The sequence below is a fragment of the Cryptomeria japonica genome, chromosome 9, assembly GCF_030272615.1.
Source record: "Cryptomeria japonica chromosome 9, Sugi_1.0, whole genome shotgun sequence".
In the NCBI taxonomy this organism is placed as follows: domain Eukaryota; kingdom Viridiplantae; phylum Streptophyta; class Pinopsida; order Cupressales; family Cupressaceae; genus Cryptomeria; species Cryptomeria japonica.
This window is the reverse complement of record NC_081413.1, coordinates 502366626-502380776: the sequence shown is the minus strand read 5'-3', so window position 1 is coordinate 502380776 and position 14151 is coordinate 502366626. Positions and strand designations below refer to the sequence as shown.

The window sequence follows — 14151 nt, the reverse complement described above, 5'->3', positions numbered from 1 at the left end:
TGTGAAAGGGCTAGTCGTTGGTTCTTCCCAACGATGAAGAACCAGCACCTAGTAAGCATCCCTCCCCATCGCCAGCAGGCTGGTACATCCCCAAGCCAATCCGCTTAAATGTCGAAATGCTGAAGTATGTCTTTGTGCAAGTTGTATTAAATTTGCTTTCATTCCTCATATAATAGTAATGAATATAATTTAACTAGTGGCCCAAATTAATTGCTAAATCGGTTCCATGCCTAAAAATGTCTTGCCAAATGAACTAAGCACATCTATAATGTACAAAAGGGTAAAATGAACTTAATCTTCACGCTAGATAGGTAACTTGCAATATCAGGATCACACAGAGAAATCACTGACCCTATGTTAAGAATAAGAAAAATGTTGGACAGCGCTGCCAATATTCTCCCAGATGTCCTAGGGCAAGGTTCTGATAGGCCAAGTTCCTTATCTACACCAATCGTTGTGCCTTAGAGCCCTCGGCTGATTGTGCCTTTGCAACAAGTATCATCGGGAAGGGATCCCACAACAGATATTCCAACAAGGGGTTATAAAGCAAGACCAAGCATCTAAGAGGTCAGGCAAGAGGAAAATCTTCCAGGTAGAGTTGTGTTTGATCCCCCTCCTAGTGACAGATGACAATAAATTTATAGACTCGCGGCCAAGTGGTGGATGATGTGAGAGCAGGTGCTTGCTCTAAGTTCATGACTGATGATAAATCCATCACCACCAAGGAATTTCAGCAGTTAATCCTGAAGAACAAGGGTGAAAAGTTTCAAAAGAAGATGAAACAAAAGGATGTGCCCATTGAGGATAGAGAAAAGGGGTATGGATAGAAATTGATGAGGAGATGGCTAACATGACCCCTAAGAAAGGGAGACAACTTGTGAGAGAAGTGGATGCTTATTGCTAGAGGGTTGGGACTTATCCTCTATGATAGCCTTTGACACCATCAAGAGACAGCAGAGTGATGATCCAATCTTGACTTCTGATGAACAGGCCCATGACTTATACTTTGGCTTTGGCTTTAATTTCAAGTATGAATCCTTAGCTATTTGGTTTGTGAAAGATCCTTGATGGATCCCCTTGCTGATCTGCTGTAATTTTTAAAATAATAAACTATATTTTCCTGTGATTTTGCTGATGGTCTTATAGAATAAAGAGAAGTTGCAGAATGTTTGGTTTCTTTTTGTATTTTTTTGAATATATAAGCAAGTAATGAATAAAGAACAGCAAATAAGGAAGGAAGCTGAAACAAGTAAGAACATTCAATTAAATTAGAATTGATACAAATCGTACCAGGCAGATTTCTGATTTATAATATCCAGATTATTCCCTACGCACTAGGGATGTGCTTACATCCAATAATGGCGCTAACTGAAGGGTAGATGATGAACACAGACCAAGAACACCATCTATGGCTGAATGAAAGTCTTCACCACTTCCAGCGTAAAGTGTACCTGTTGTAATGGTGGCATCAAGCTGAAACAATCACGCCCCAGCTGGGAAATTCAACCACCCTACTGAAACCCTCACCAAGCAATCTGAATCTCCACAAGGAATAGCGCATACACTCTGACCAATAATGCCAATGCCAAAAGAATCCACTACCAATCAATAGCTAAGGGCTACGTCCCAGCCAGTACCAATCATGGGGTTTGCATCCCAGATTGAAGAATTGCTCTTCCAGAGCAATATCGCACCAAATAAGTTTTCAATAGGTAAAAGATAACGAGAAATTAAGTTTCCTTCTCCTTATATCTCTTTCCTTCCAAATCGAACCCTAAAGATATATGAAAAGTGTGCTTTAATATAAAGTCATATTTCCCAATAGTGGGCGCCCAAGTATAGAAAAAACATCACTTTTTCAATATAAAATAACTCCAAGTGCCAAAAGGACCATGTCTGTGATTGATGTCAGAAATCATGGATCAACTGGAAGTCTCATCCCTAAAATCTAGGGATGCTCCTAAAAACTAGGAAACAAACTCAAATCTCCTGAAACTGAAACCAAGGAATGGTCTCATGGAACCCCAACCCTGGATGTTGTCATAACCTCCTAAAAGTAGGAACAGCCTCCTAAAATGTAGGAACTGCCTCCTAAAATCAAGGAACTACTCCAAAATGGTCTACTACTGCCAGAAACACCAAATCCAAACACTGAATATCCTGACTGAGTCTCTATCCACTATTGCCAGCTTACAAGACTCCATAATAGGCTAACTCACATGTCTTTGCTAGACAGAGCTAAAGAGGGGACATGACAGTCCTCCCCTCTCAGAGATGCTTGCCCACAAGCAACTGCAAAGCTGGATGCTGCAAAATAGCCTCTCCCTCCCAAGTGGCGTCCTCTATGGGGAGACCCCTCCAGTGAACCAAGTACTCCCGAATCACCTTGCTCCTCAGTCGGCGTTCCCTCTCTTCCAAGATCTCCTCAAGAACCAACGTCAGCTTACCTTCCTCATCCAAGGGAGGTAGATTGGGAGATGCTACAATATGTTGCCTCAGTGCCTTTTTCAGATTGGACGCGTGGAACACATTATGAATCCGACTGCCAGGTGGTAACTCAATCTCATAGGCAACCTCTCCAACACGCCTGAGAATCTTGTATGGCCAGTAAAAATGAGGCTTGAGCTTCTTAGCTGCACCCCTTTTAAGGGTGCTCTGCCGGTAAGGCTGCAAACGTAGGAAAACCATATCATCCACCTCAAATACCCTCTCAGTCCTATGCCAATCAGCGTAGACCTTCTGCTAATTCTGTGCCTGCTGCAAATTCTCCTTGAGAGATCTCATTATATCCTGGTTCTCCTGTAACCAATCCTGTGCCAAAGGAGCCTTGCTGTCACCTACAGCCAGATCAACAAAAGATAATGCATCGTAACCATAGAGGGCTCTGAAAGGAGTCATAGCAATAGACATATGGTGTGTAGTATTATAACAATACTCGCCCAAATACAACCAACACATCCATGCCTTTTGTTGTCCTGCCACATAGCTGCACAAATACCCCTCAACCCACTTATTAACAATCTCGGTCTGCCCATCTGTCTGTGGGTGGTAGTTGATACTAGGTGTCAATTCCATACCTGCGAGCCTGAAAAGTTCTTGCCAGAAAGAACTCATTAATCTACTATCCCTGTCACTCACTATGGTCTTGGGGAGGCCATGGAGTCTAAACACCTCTCTGAAAAATAGCTCAATTACCTAAGATGCTGTGAAATCAACTGCAATACGAAAGAAGTGGGCATATTTAGTTAACCTGTCCACTATGACGTAGATACAATCTTTCCCCTGAACCCGAGGAAGACCTGTAATGAAATCCATAGAGATCCCTATCCACTTCTGTTTCGGTATAGGTAAGGGCTGCAACAAACCAACAGGAAAAGTATGCTCAGACTTATTCTGTTGGCACGTCATACACTCACGGACATGTCATAGAACATCATCTTTGAGACCCTTCCAAGAGAATCTCTCCCAAACCACCCTGTAAGTCTTACCATACCCCAGGTGTCCTGCGGTAGGAGTATCATGGTAAGCATGCAGAATCTGTTCCTTCAACTAAGAACCCGGAACAAGATATACCCTGCCTTTGTAGTAAATGACATCATCCACCACACTGTACCTATCATCCAATACCAATCCATCCATGATCTCACAAGCATGCTGATTTTTGGAGTACTCAACTAAAAGTTGAGCCTTCCAATCTGCTGAAATCTCACTCAATGAGCATAGGGCAGCAAGTGATGGTTTCCTAGAAAGTGCATCAGCAACAGTATTATTCTTTCCCTTAATGAATTCGATGTCAAAATCATAGGCCTGGATCTTGCTTATCCATTTTTGTTGACGATCATTGAGCTCTTTCTGATCAAGGAAATACTTCAAACTGTTGTGGTCTGTGCTTACCACGAATTTGCTGCCAACAAGATACTATCTGAACTTGGCTAATGCATGCATAATAGCCAACATTTCCTTATCATATGTAGAATACAACCTCTCATTATCACGCAACTTCCTACTCTCATAAGCAATGGGATGTCTGTTCTGCATCAACACCGCTCCAATGCCCACACCTGAAGTATCACACTCAAGTACAAATGGCTGCAAGAAGTCAAGGAGTGCCAAAACTGGACAAGTGCTCATAACCTCCTTGGGTCTGTCAAAGACCCCCTGTGCCTGTTCTGTCCATCTGAAAGCTCCTCTCTTTGTGAGGTTTGTCAAGGGTGCTGCAAATTGAGAGAAGCCCCTCACAAATCTCCTGTAGTAAGCACATAGACCGAGGAATCCACGTAACTCAGTAATGTTTCGAGGGCAGAGCCAATCACGAATTGCCTAAATTTTCTCCTCATGCACCTTCACCCCATCAGCACTGATCACATGACCTAGATATAAGACCTCTCTAAGTCCAAACTCACATTTGGACAACTTAGCAAATAGAGACCAACTCTCCATGATGCTAAGTACCTCCTCAACATGTCTGAGATGGTCCTCCCAAGTACGACTGTAAATCAGGATATCGTCAAAGAACACTAGAACCGACTTCCTCAACTACTTGTTGAAGATATGGTTCATACAGGACTCGAAAGTGGCTGGTGCATTGGTAAGGCCAAAAGGCATCACCAGAAACTCATAGTGCCCATAGTGACAGCAGAAAGCAATCTTGTGTACATCCTCTGCTCGTACACGAATCTGATGATAGCCTAAACGAAGATCAATCTTAGAGAAGTAGATAGATCCATGAAGCTCATCCAACAACTCATCAATGCGTGGAATAGGATATCTGTTCTTGATTGTCTTCTTGTTCAACGCCCGGTAATCAATACACATCCGCAGAGTCCCATCCTTCTTCTTAACAAGCACCACAGAAGAAGCAAAGGGGCTAGAGCTAGGGCGAATGAAGCCCATGTCCAACAACTCATGAATAGTCTTCTCAATCTCATCCTTGTATGCTCTAGGATGACGATACGGAGTGGTAATCACTGGCTTAGCTCCATCCTCCATCTCTATCCCATGCTCAAACCCTCTATCTGGAGGTACACCAGGAGGTATGTCACCAAAGACTCTGCCATGCTGGTCCATCACTAATTGAATATCAACATAAAACGCCCTGCCATCCTAAGGTGTAGGTGTTTTGGACTTCACCAAACAACATGTAGCCCAAATCACATCGTCATGTCTAATAATAGTCTCCATCCTACAAGAAGACACCTCTTTAGGTCCACCGTTTGAAGCTGCCCTCAAAATTATCTTCTTCCCGCCAGGCAGGAACTCTAACTACATGCGGTAGTGATCAATAATATACCTCCCAATACCCTGTAACCACTGCATGCCCAAAACCACATCATAGTCCTCCAGAGGTAGACTATAAAAGTCATCTGTCAAGGTATAATCCCCCATCTGAATGCTAAGCTGTGGAATCCTCCTAGTACAGCCCAAAACTACACCATCCGCAACCTTCACTCCAAAACCATCAAATACCTCAGACTATAACCCACGCCGCTCAACCAACTTCTGATCAATGAAATTGTGAGTGGCCCCTGTATCTACCAAGTTCATGACTCGCTGTCGCTGTAACCTTTCAATCGAAAGGCATGAAACCTGGGATAACTGGAAAGGGTAGCCATAGTCACTTTCGCTGCCGCCAAGTGTTCAGGAATGTCTATCTCCAACTACGGTTGTTCCTGCATAGTCTCCTCTGGGCTGTCCTCAGTATCAGTGTCTGGTATCTCCTCATCCCCAAACTCAGATGTTACCTCAATCAAGTGAACCTTGCCCTTACCCATGCAACGATGTCTGGGTTCCCAAGGCTCTTTGCAGGAAAAACATAGTTTCTTCCTCCTCAATTCATTCCGTGTCTCCTGGTCCATCCTAGGAGGTCTAGCTGACTGTCCATCTCTAAACTGTGAGGTGTTGGCCTTTTGTGGAGGTCGTGAGTCTCTGAAAGGTTTCTTATATGTCTGATAAGAAGTAGGAGTGCTATCCAACCTCAATGTCACATCTATGGCGTCCTTAAGGGTGGCTGGATTGAAGGCGCGTACCATTCCCTTAAGCCTGTCCTGCAGCCCCTCAATGAATAACATAACACTGCGCCTCTGGGGCATGTTAGGCACCATAACTGCAATACGTTGGAACTCATTGACATAAGCTTATGCATGCCCAGTCTGTCTCAGATGTGCCAACTCCCTATAATAGAGCTTTGTGTCCTTATGGTCAAATCGAGAAATGAGGCGCTCAGTGAACTCTGCATAGGAGTGGATCATGTTGTGATCCTGGGTGACCAATCCATGGTGCCACCAATCATAGGCAACCCCATCTAAATGCAAGACAGCAAAGCGAATAGCATCACACTCAGGCATGGGTCTCAATGATAGATATATATCCAGCTTGTGCACCCACGCTCGTGCACTCGTACCACTAGTCCCATCAAATGTAGCCAATGTGATCTTCCCAGTAGCTCTACTGAGGTCATAGTTCTGTTGTTGAGGCCTATAGCCCCAATCTCCTCTGAACCTGGCAGTATCTCTACGCTGTGCACAATATTGAGGAAAAGGAAAAACATCCCTAACCTCTAGGGGTAGGGCTCTCCACTCATTTGTAGCCGCCCTGACTGAATCCTGAAATTCCACCTCTAGTGGCTCTACCTGTATCGGTTGCTCACCTGGTATAAACCTAGGAAGTAATGGTCTATCCCTAACTGGTGTATGATGTCTCTCACGCCTAGGGCAATGATGAGAGCTCCCAGCTGATGTATGAGATCCATGACTATGCTGGCTTCTAGCCACAGACACTGATCTACTCCGTCTGCCTCTGTGTCTATCCACTTCCAACCACTCCAGGGTAACCTGTATTCTGTCTAAGGTCTGAACAATCCTAGGCTGGGTAGTGATGAGGGTCCTCATCAACTCTCTCTCTTGTTTGTCTTCCTCAGCCTGATTTACTCCGGCGCCCACCTATTCATCTGCCATAGTAGGTTCATGTTCCCTTCCACTCTCATGCTCATGTTCCCTTCCACTCTCATGCTCGTACTAAGCTCTTCTGCGGGTATAATATATGTATATGTCACTTCTTCCCGGATGCATAGAAAAAATAATACTTAACCCCACAGGCTGGCAGGCAAATAGCTCTGATACCACTGAAAGATCCCTGATGGATCCCCTTGCTGATCTGTTGTAATTTTTAAAATAATAAACTATATTTTCCTGTCATTTTGCTGATGGTCTTACCGAATAGAGAGAAGTTGCAGAATGTTTGGTTTCTTTTTGTACTTTTTTGAATATATAAGCAAGTAATGAATAAAGAACAGCAAATAAGGAAGGAAGCTGAAACAAGTAAGAACATTCAATTAAATCAGAATTGATACAAATCGTACTAGGCAGATTTCTGATTTTTAATATCTAGATTATTCCCTACGCACTGGGGATGTGCTTACATCCAATAATGGCGCCAACTGAAGGGTAGATGATGAACACAGACCAAGAACACCAGCTATGGCTGAATGAAAGTCTTCACCACTTCCAGCGTAAAGTGTACCTGCTGTAATGGTGGCATCAAGCTGAAACAATCACGCCCCAGCTGGGAAATTCAACCACCCTGCTGAAACCCTCACCAAGCAATCTGAATCTCCACAAGGAATAGCGCATACACTCTGACCAATAATGCCAATGCCAAAAGAATCCACTACCAATCAATAGCTAAGGGCTATGTCCCAGCCAGTACCAATCATGGGGTTTGCGTCCCAGATTGAAGAATTGCTCTTCCAGAGCAATATCGCACCAAACAAGTTTTCAATATGTAAAAGATAATGAGAAATTAGGTTTCCTTCTCCTTATATCTCTTTCCTTCCAAATCGAACCCTAAAGATATATGAAAAGTGCGCTTTAATATAAAGTCATATTTCCCAATATTGGGCGCTCAAGTATAGAAAAAAAACCACTTTTTCAATATAAAATAACTCCAAGCGCCAAAAGGACCCTGTCTATGACTGATGTCGGAAATCATGGATCAACTGGCAGTCTCATCCCTAAAATCTAGGGATGCTCCTAGAAACTAGGAAACACACCCAAATCTCCTGAAACTGAAACCAAGGAATGGTCTCATGGGACCCCAACCTTGGATGCTGTCATAACCTCCTAAAAGTAGGAACAGCCTCCTAAAATCAAGGAACTGCTCCAAACTGGTCTACTACTGCTAGAAACACCAAATCCAAACACTGAATATGCTGACTGAGTCTCTATCCACTATTGCCAGCCTACAAGACTCCATAATAGGCTAACTCACATGTCTCTGCTAGACAGAGCTAAAGAGGGGACATGACAGTTTGTTTATCCTGGGACAAACAAGCCACAAGTTGTCAAGGATTGTCAAGGATCCAAGTGAGCTGACTAGCAATTTGATTGTCAGAAGATTGGGAGAGACAAGTGCATCTCAGGCTACAGCTCTCACAGTGAATACTAAAGTGTTTACAGAAGCAACTATGAGAAAGATGGAGGCAAACGTTGCCAAGCTAAATAAGGAAATCTGAAATTAAGAGATCACTGCAACATGATAGCAAGATTCTCACCACCTCCTCAGGCTATAGATGATAACTCATCTTCTCAAGATTTAGAACAGTTGAAAGTCAAAATAAGCAGTTTGGAAAAAGATCTTGAAGAGAGTAATTGGGCAGAAAAGAAGGCCAAAGAGAAGGGAGATAAGATGAAAAGTGATATGGTTGATAGTTTGTTGGGCAATATGCTAGCTTGCATTCTTTGCCATGTAGACCAACCCTGGGATAGTTACAATACATTAAGGGATACTTTCATCAACCATACCAAGGCAGGAATCCTATTGAGGTGTTATCAAAAACATTTGGCTCCAAAAATTAAACTCAAAAATATTTTGTTGGGGCATGCATGTTTTAACATTGATAGTCTATGTTGCTTCTCAAGATGCCAGTTATAATTATTTAGAAGAACTGTTAAGGCATCACAAAAGATATCATGGTTTCATTACCAAGGAGTTGATGCCTTTGAGAGATTGGTGGTCCTCCAATTGCCTCCTATCTGGAAAGGGTATGGAAACATGAAGGATTGCAAAGAAAGTAGAGCAGATTTTACTCAGATCTTTCCCCCTATGTTCACAACAATCAATGAGGATGGAGAGACAAACTGAGAAAAATTAAGCTCATTCTTGGAAACACTCTTAAATTTAGAATACAGGATGATTAATGTCATATCAATGATAGGAAAGATACTGGGAGATAATTATATGTATCATATGACTAGGGTCTACCAGTTTCTTTCACAAGAGTGAATTTGAAATTCAAGGTGAAATGAAATGAAATGGTAATTTTGATTTGCATTTCAATTGGTCCAAGTCAATGGACGTTTTGCCACATCATCAACTTCAAAAGGTCATTGGTGTGCATGAGCAGCATCCAATAGTCTTGGGTGTCAATGCAAAATCAGTTTTGATGTAGGTGTGTCTTCCTCGAAGCGAGTGTATGTCTCCAACAGCTTCAATAGTTTCTACATCTTTTGCAGAGAGCATAAAGTAGTACTTTGTCTTTCAGCGGAGCTGTTTTTCCTTTTAGCATATTCCTTTTGTTAAATGATTGTCAAATGAACATGTGACATCTGTACTTTGGCTTTAAGCTTGTTTGCTCCCTTGTTTCTATAAAAGGGAATTCCAAACCATTGTACAAGGATTTTGAATCTTATCCTGGCAGGGATTTTTGTAAAAGTGTTATAGGTGTTTTAGGAGAAATTAATGGTCTGTAAATGTTGATGTTTGTATAGTGAATTTCTTGTCAGAATACAAAAAGGAGATTGCATGTTTTTGTCTCCAAGATGTATACTCAAATATCTTTTAGAGTAAAATGATCAAGAATCTTTTGTTTCATCTCTGCAATTTCTTTGTAGTGTATGGTCTGTTCTATTCTTCTTTTCAAGTAGAAGATTAAAAGGCTTTGAACAGAGTATAAAGATTTGAGTCATATGTTAAGGGTCTAGAAGAAGAATTGTGACTAGATCCATATTTAGGTTGTAGTGTAATGCATTAATGCTGGGAACCCACTAGTTAGAAGTTAAATTACTACATAGATATAATTTGCATATTGTGAATTGACTCTGTAGCCCTGGGAAGACACCAGTCCAAAAATGTGTCCATTGTTCAGAATCATGCTTAAAATGATAAATCATACACATGTTTCTATGTTTTCTTTAAGTTATCTTTACATTATATATTCTCAGAGCCAGCAATCTTTTACTCTAGGAATTGAGCCAAATTCTGAGCATTTTATATGTTTTCTTGGTCCATTTGTATGGGAACATTTTTGTTATGCAATACCCTACTTGTTAATTGAGAAAATTTAACTGGTATTGTTAAAGGGCTGCCCCCCTAGGTCTTGGAGAACTTGAAGTATAGAGAAAGGTAATTTTATGGTTACTTCCTGTTCATTGGCAACTGATCTAAATCCTTCAAGTATCCTTTAGGAGGCTTCAGGCAACATTTGGAGACCAACACACTCTAATACCAAATGTTGGGATTAAGGAACCTATTACAATTCACTGATATACTAGGATAGAGGAATAACTCAAATAATGTTACCAAAGACAATTATATAGATGTAATATATAATTACAAACATAAAAAGAAACACATGGAATGGAATACAAAACCAATGGAATGCATGAGGTAATAAATTTACGTGGGGAACTCCTACAAGAGAAAACCTACCACCAAAAGACACTTACTATTATATTATTCAATACAAGTATCTTGACATAGTCTCAATCTACAGGCTTACAACACATCCTTTTTTTGCAATCACAAAAAGTATTCAGCACCTATGGTCACACAGATGCAACCAGCTAAGCGAACCTCGATTCATTCACATGAGAAGATAAATATCGATGTAATCATGGAATACGAACCATCTAACTATCCAACCAACTCGTGGAATACGAAGAGTTACACATCTATGCTATATACGTATTGTGAAATCAGCATATCATACATATCAACAAACATGATGCCTCAATGTCAATAAACATCATAAATGACTATGTGCTGACACACACTGAGAATCAATAGATGCTTACTAGAAGTAGATACAGTCGGTTTGTACATCTCTTCCTAGCTTCAACAAAGGGCTTATGAGAGTTTGCCCTAAGATTGCAGTAACACATACAAACATCAAACCATTTACAGCTGCTTGAAGTACCTCGAACCATCCTCCCAAATATAACCATGCCTCTAGATTGTGCTGCTTGAACTCCAGTTTTACTGGGAATGCACCTTCGTTGCCATTAATGTTTTCAATATCGCTCAATCAAATATGCAATTGCTGCCACAACATCACCGCTGTAATTTCACATTCCAGAACATTTCTTGTTTTTTAACTTAAAACAATATTTTTAATTATAAAATGATAATTGCATTTACATTTATAAATATAACTTAAATCAAAATCATGATTTTACTATAACATTCAGATTCTTCACTTTGACATAATTCTGAAAATAATCTTATCTTGATTTTCCGCTATGTTTCTTCTTCCTCTTTGCAGCTGTTTTCCTTAACTGTTTGTCCTTGATATCTAGACAAGTTATGGATTTCCATCCAATAACTTGATAGGAGAAATTAAGGGTTTTCGTCCTGAAACCTCTTAGTTTTTCCTTGGAGGGTTTTGCATCCTCTTTGGATTTAATATTTACTTGCAAGTCACATGATATTTTCTTCCAATTCATTGATGTTCTCTCCACAATGAAATGATCTCCCTTTATATCTTATTATTGAGGGAGTCACAGCCTTTCACATAGTTTGAAGGAGTCACAACCTTACTTATTCAACCGCTGCCCTTTGCTAACTTTTATTTTTAATTTAATTCTTCTTTATTCTAAATCACTAGTATGAAAACTAGCGCCATCTTATTAGCATTATTTTTGGCACCACTTCTTAATAGCCTAGTCGCTGGAAATGGGCAGCTATGTATGCTATACGATTGGCAGCAATTTGGCAGGGGTATGACAACCACATATAGATGTACCTCCATGCTGAACTACAATAGCTGAAACTCACCGCATCCTATTGCATTGCATTTTATAGTTGTTTAACAATCTATAAACTCTCTCCAAGAACTCTCTAAATCCCAATAAGAACTACCTGCTGAAGGAAGTGAATCCACTTCAACTTGAGAGAGACCTAGATTATAATATGCCAAGATCCCTTGCAATATGGAATTTGATTCTATGTAAGATTAACTATTTGTCAGGATACCTTGCATAGATTGTGGTGCACCGAAACCCATATGATGGAATTTTGTTCCACATTCATCCTCCTCTCTATTCCACACTTTAATATCTATTTTTCTCCACATCACTGAGTTTATAAAAGACTTTCTATTCATGATATTCAAAATAGAATGGCTGTGTGCCAACTATGATGAAACATACGTACAAATGGTATTATATATTCTTAACATCATACACATTGCAGTTTATATTCTCATCCCCCTTATGACATCATATATTGGTAACATTAGCTGTATGTTGAGACTCTTGGCATCAACCTTTTCATGCGCCAATATGACAATGTTGTACTCAAATTATCATTTTAGGCCACATATAGCTTCGTCCAGTTTTCTGTCAAGAAGTTAGAATTATGGGCAAACCTGAACGTGTTCATATCTATTTTAGTTAGAGTAGAGATTGTTTTTACATTCTTGTATTTTTTGCTCAGGAACCGATGAAAAATCTATTACTTTGTAGAAAAAATCAAGAAGATGCATAGATTTGTTTTATATATTCTTTGTGTTTTTTAAGTAGATCTAATTGTGAACTGTTGCTTCTCTGGCAGGCCATCTACGAGCATCATCCTCGGCCTAAACAATTGATTCTTGAAAATGACTTACCACTTAAGCTACAAAAGCTAATTGCAGAACGCAAGGAAGGAGAACATTCAGGAGGTCAAGTGTTAGTGAAGCAAATGGCAACTTCCCTTCTTAAAGCTCTTCACATTAATACTGTTCTGTAATACGATTTCTTGTCCCCGTGTCTTACAAATGTGAAGAACATGGAGGTGATCAAGTGCCAAGAGAAATAGTAATTTTTTTCGTCTTAAACCTCTTAACATTGTAATATAATCATTCCTTTCTTGTTTTAAATCAATTGAGATCTAATCTCATAAAGACCGCGCAGGAGTTGTGATTTGTAATATTTGTAATGCAATAAGCTATTTTTTAAATGGAAGTGGTGGTTTTCTAGTCTATTCTAAAATGTTTAATTTGCTAGCAACTCCAAAATTTGCACGGCAGCTTAAAATATACATCAAATTAAGTGGTCTATTTTGTAAGATGGAGACCATAGATTTCTTTGCTGGATTCAAATGCTTATTAAGTTGAAATACTAGAGGAAGTATGTGTTGGTGTTGGAAATAAGCCACACCCGGACCGATGATGGACTGGTCCAAGAGGGGCCAGTAGCTCAGTGCTAGAGCACTCCAGTAGCGTATGGAAGGTCCTAGGTTCGAGTCCTAGCTGGCCCATGTCTCAACATGGTATTAGAGCCAGGTCTAGGCTAGGAGCCCCAAGCACACGAGAGGTGTGGCTTAAGGGGGGTGTTGGTGTTGGAAATAAGCCACCCGAACCGACGATGGACTGGTCCAAGAGGGGCCAGTAGCTCAGTGGTAGAGCACTCCGGCAATGTATGGAAGGTCCTAGGTTCGAGTCCTAGTTGGTCCATGTCTCAACAGTATGTTTTGGTGTTTATCTAACCATGCAGAACTTCTCTGTTTTGTTTCAACACAGATAGGGGAGAGGGATCAGTAATCGTTAGGGCTAACTTCGTCAACATGTAGCTGTCACATGGAATATCGTAAGACCTCCGTTTTTTTTTAGAAATGTAAAATGGACACTTAACTACCTACAACTAAGGTTTGAAGGCGTGACTCATCATGCAACTCGTCAAAATAACACGTCTACTGCGAAGTGTCCAAAAAATGACTTTCTTCTTATCTAGAAGGATAGCTTTAATTTTCCCGTTCGAGACATATCTAAAGTACTATAGGGGAAGAGCACCAGTAGCTGTCATAGTTCCAATAACTGCACATTTATTGTCATAGTGACCCCCCAATAGTTGTCATAGTTCCAATTTTTTAAAAGCCCATTAATAAATTTCACATGTA

The 14151-nt window shown here is 40.5% G+C and overlaps 1 protein-coding gene across 5 annotated transcripts in view; it reads left to right on the top strand.

The window, feature by feature from the left end:
- The window catches only part of LOC131039328 (MAP3K epsilon protein kinase 1), a 354450-nt gene extending 341214 nt beyond the window's left edge, over positions 1-13236 (top strand). For all 5 annotated transcript variants that reach the window (XM_057972039.2, XM_057972037.2, XM_057972038.2 and 2 more), the window contains one exon: positions 12826-13236. In XM_057972039.2, coding sequence (XP_057828022.2) covers positions 12826-13002 — 177 coding nt within the window. In that variant the 3' untranslated portion in view covers positions 13003-13236. The remainder of the gene's footprint in view (positions 1-12825) is intronic.
- Positions 13237-14151: the final 915 nt, after the last annotated feature.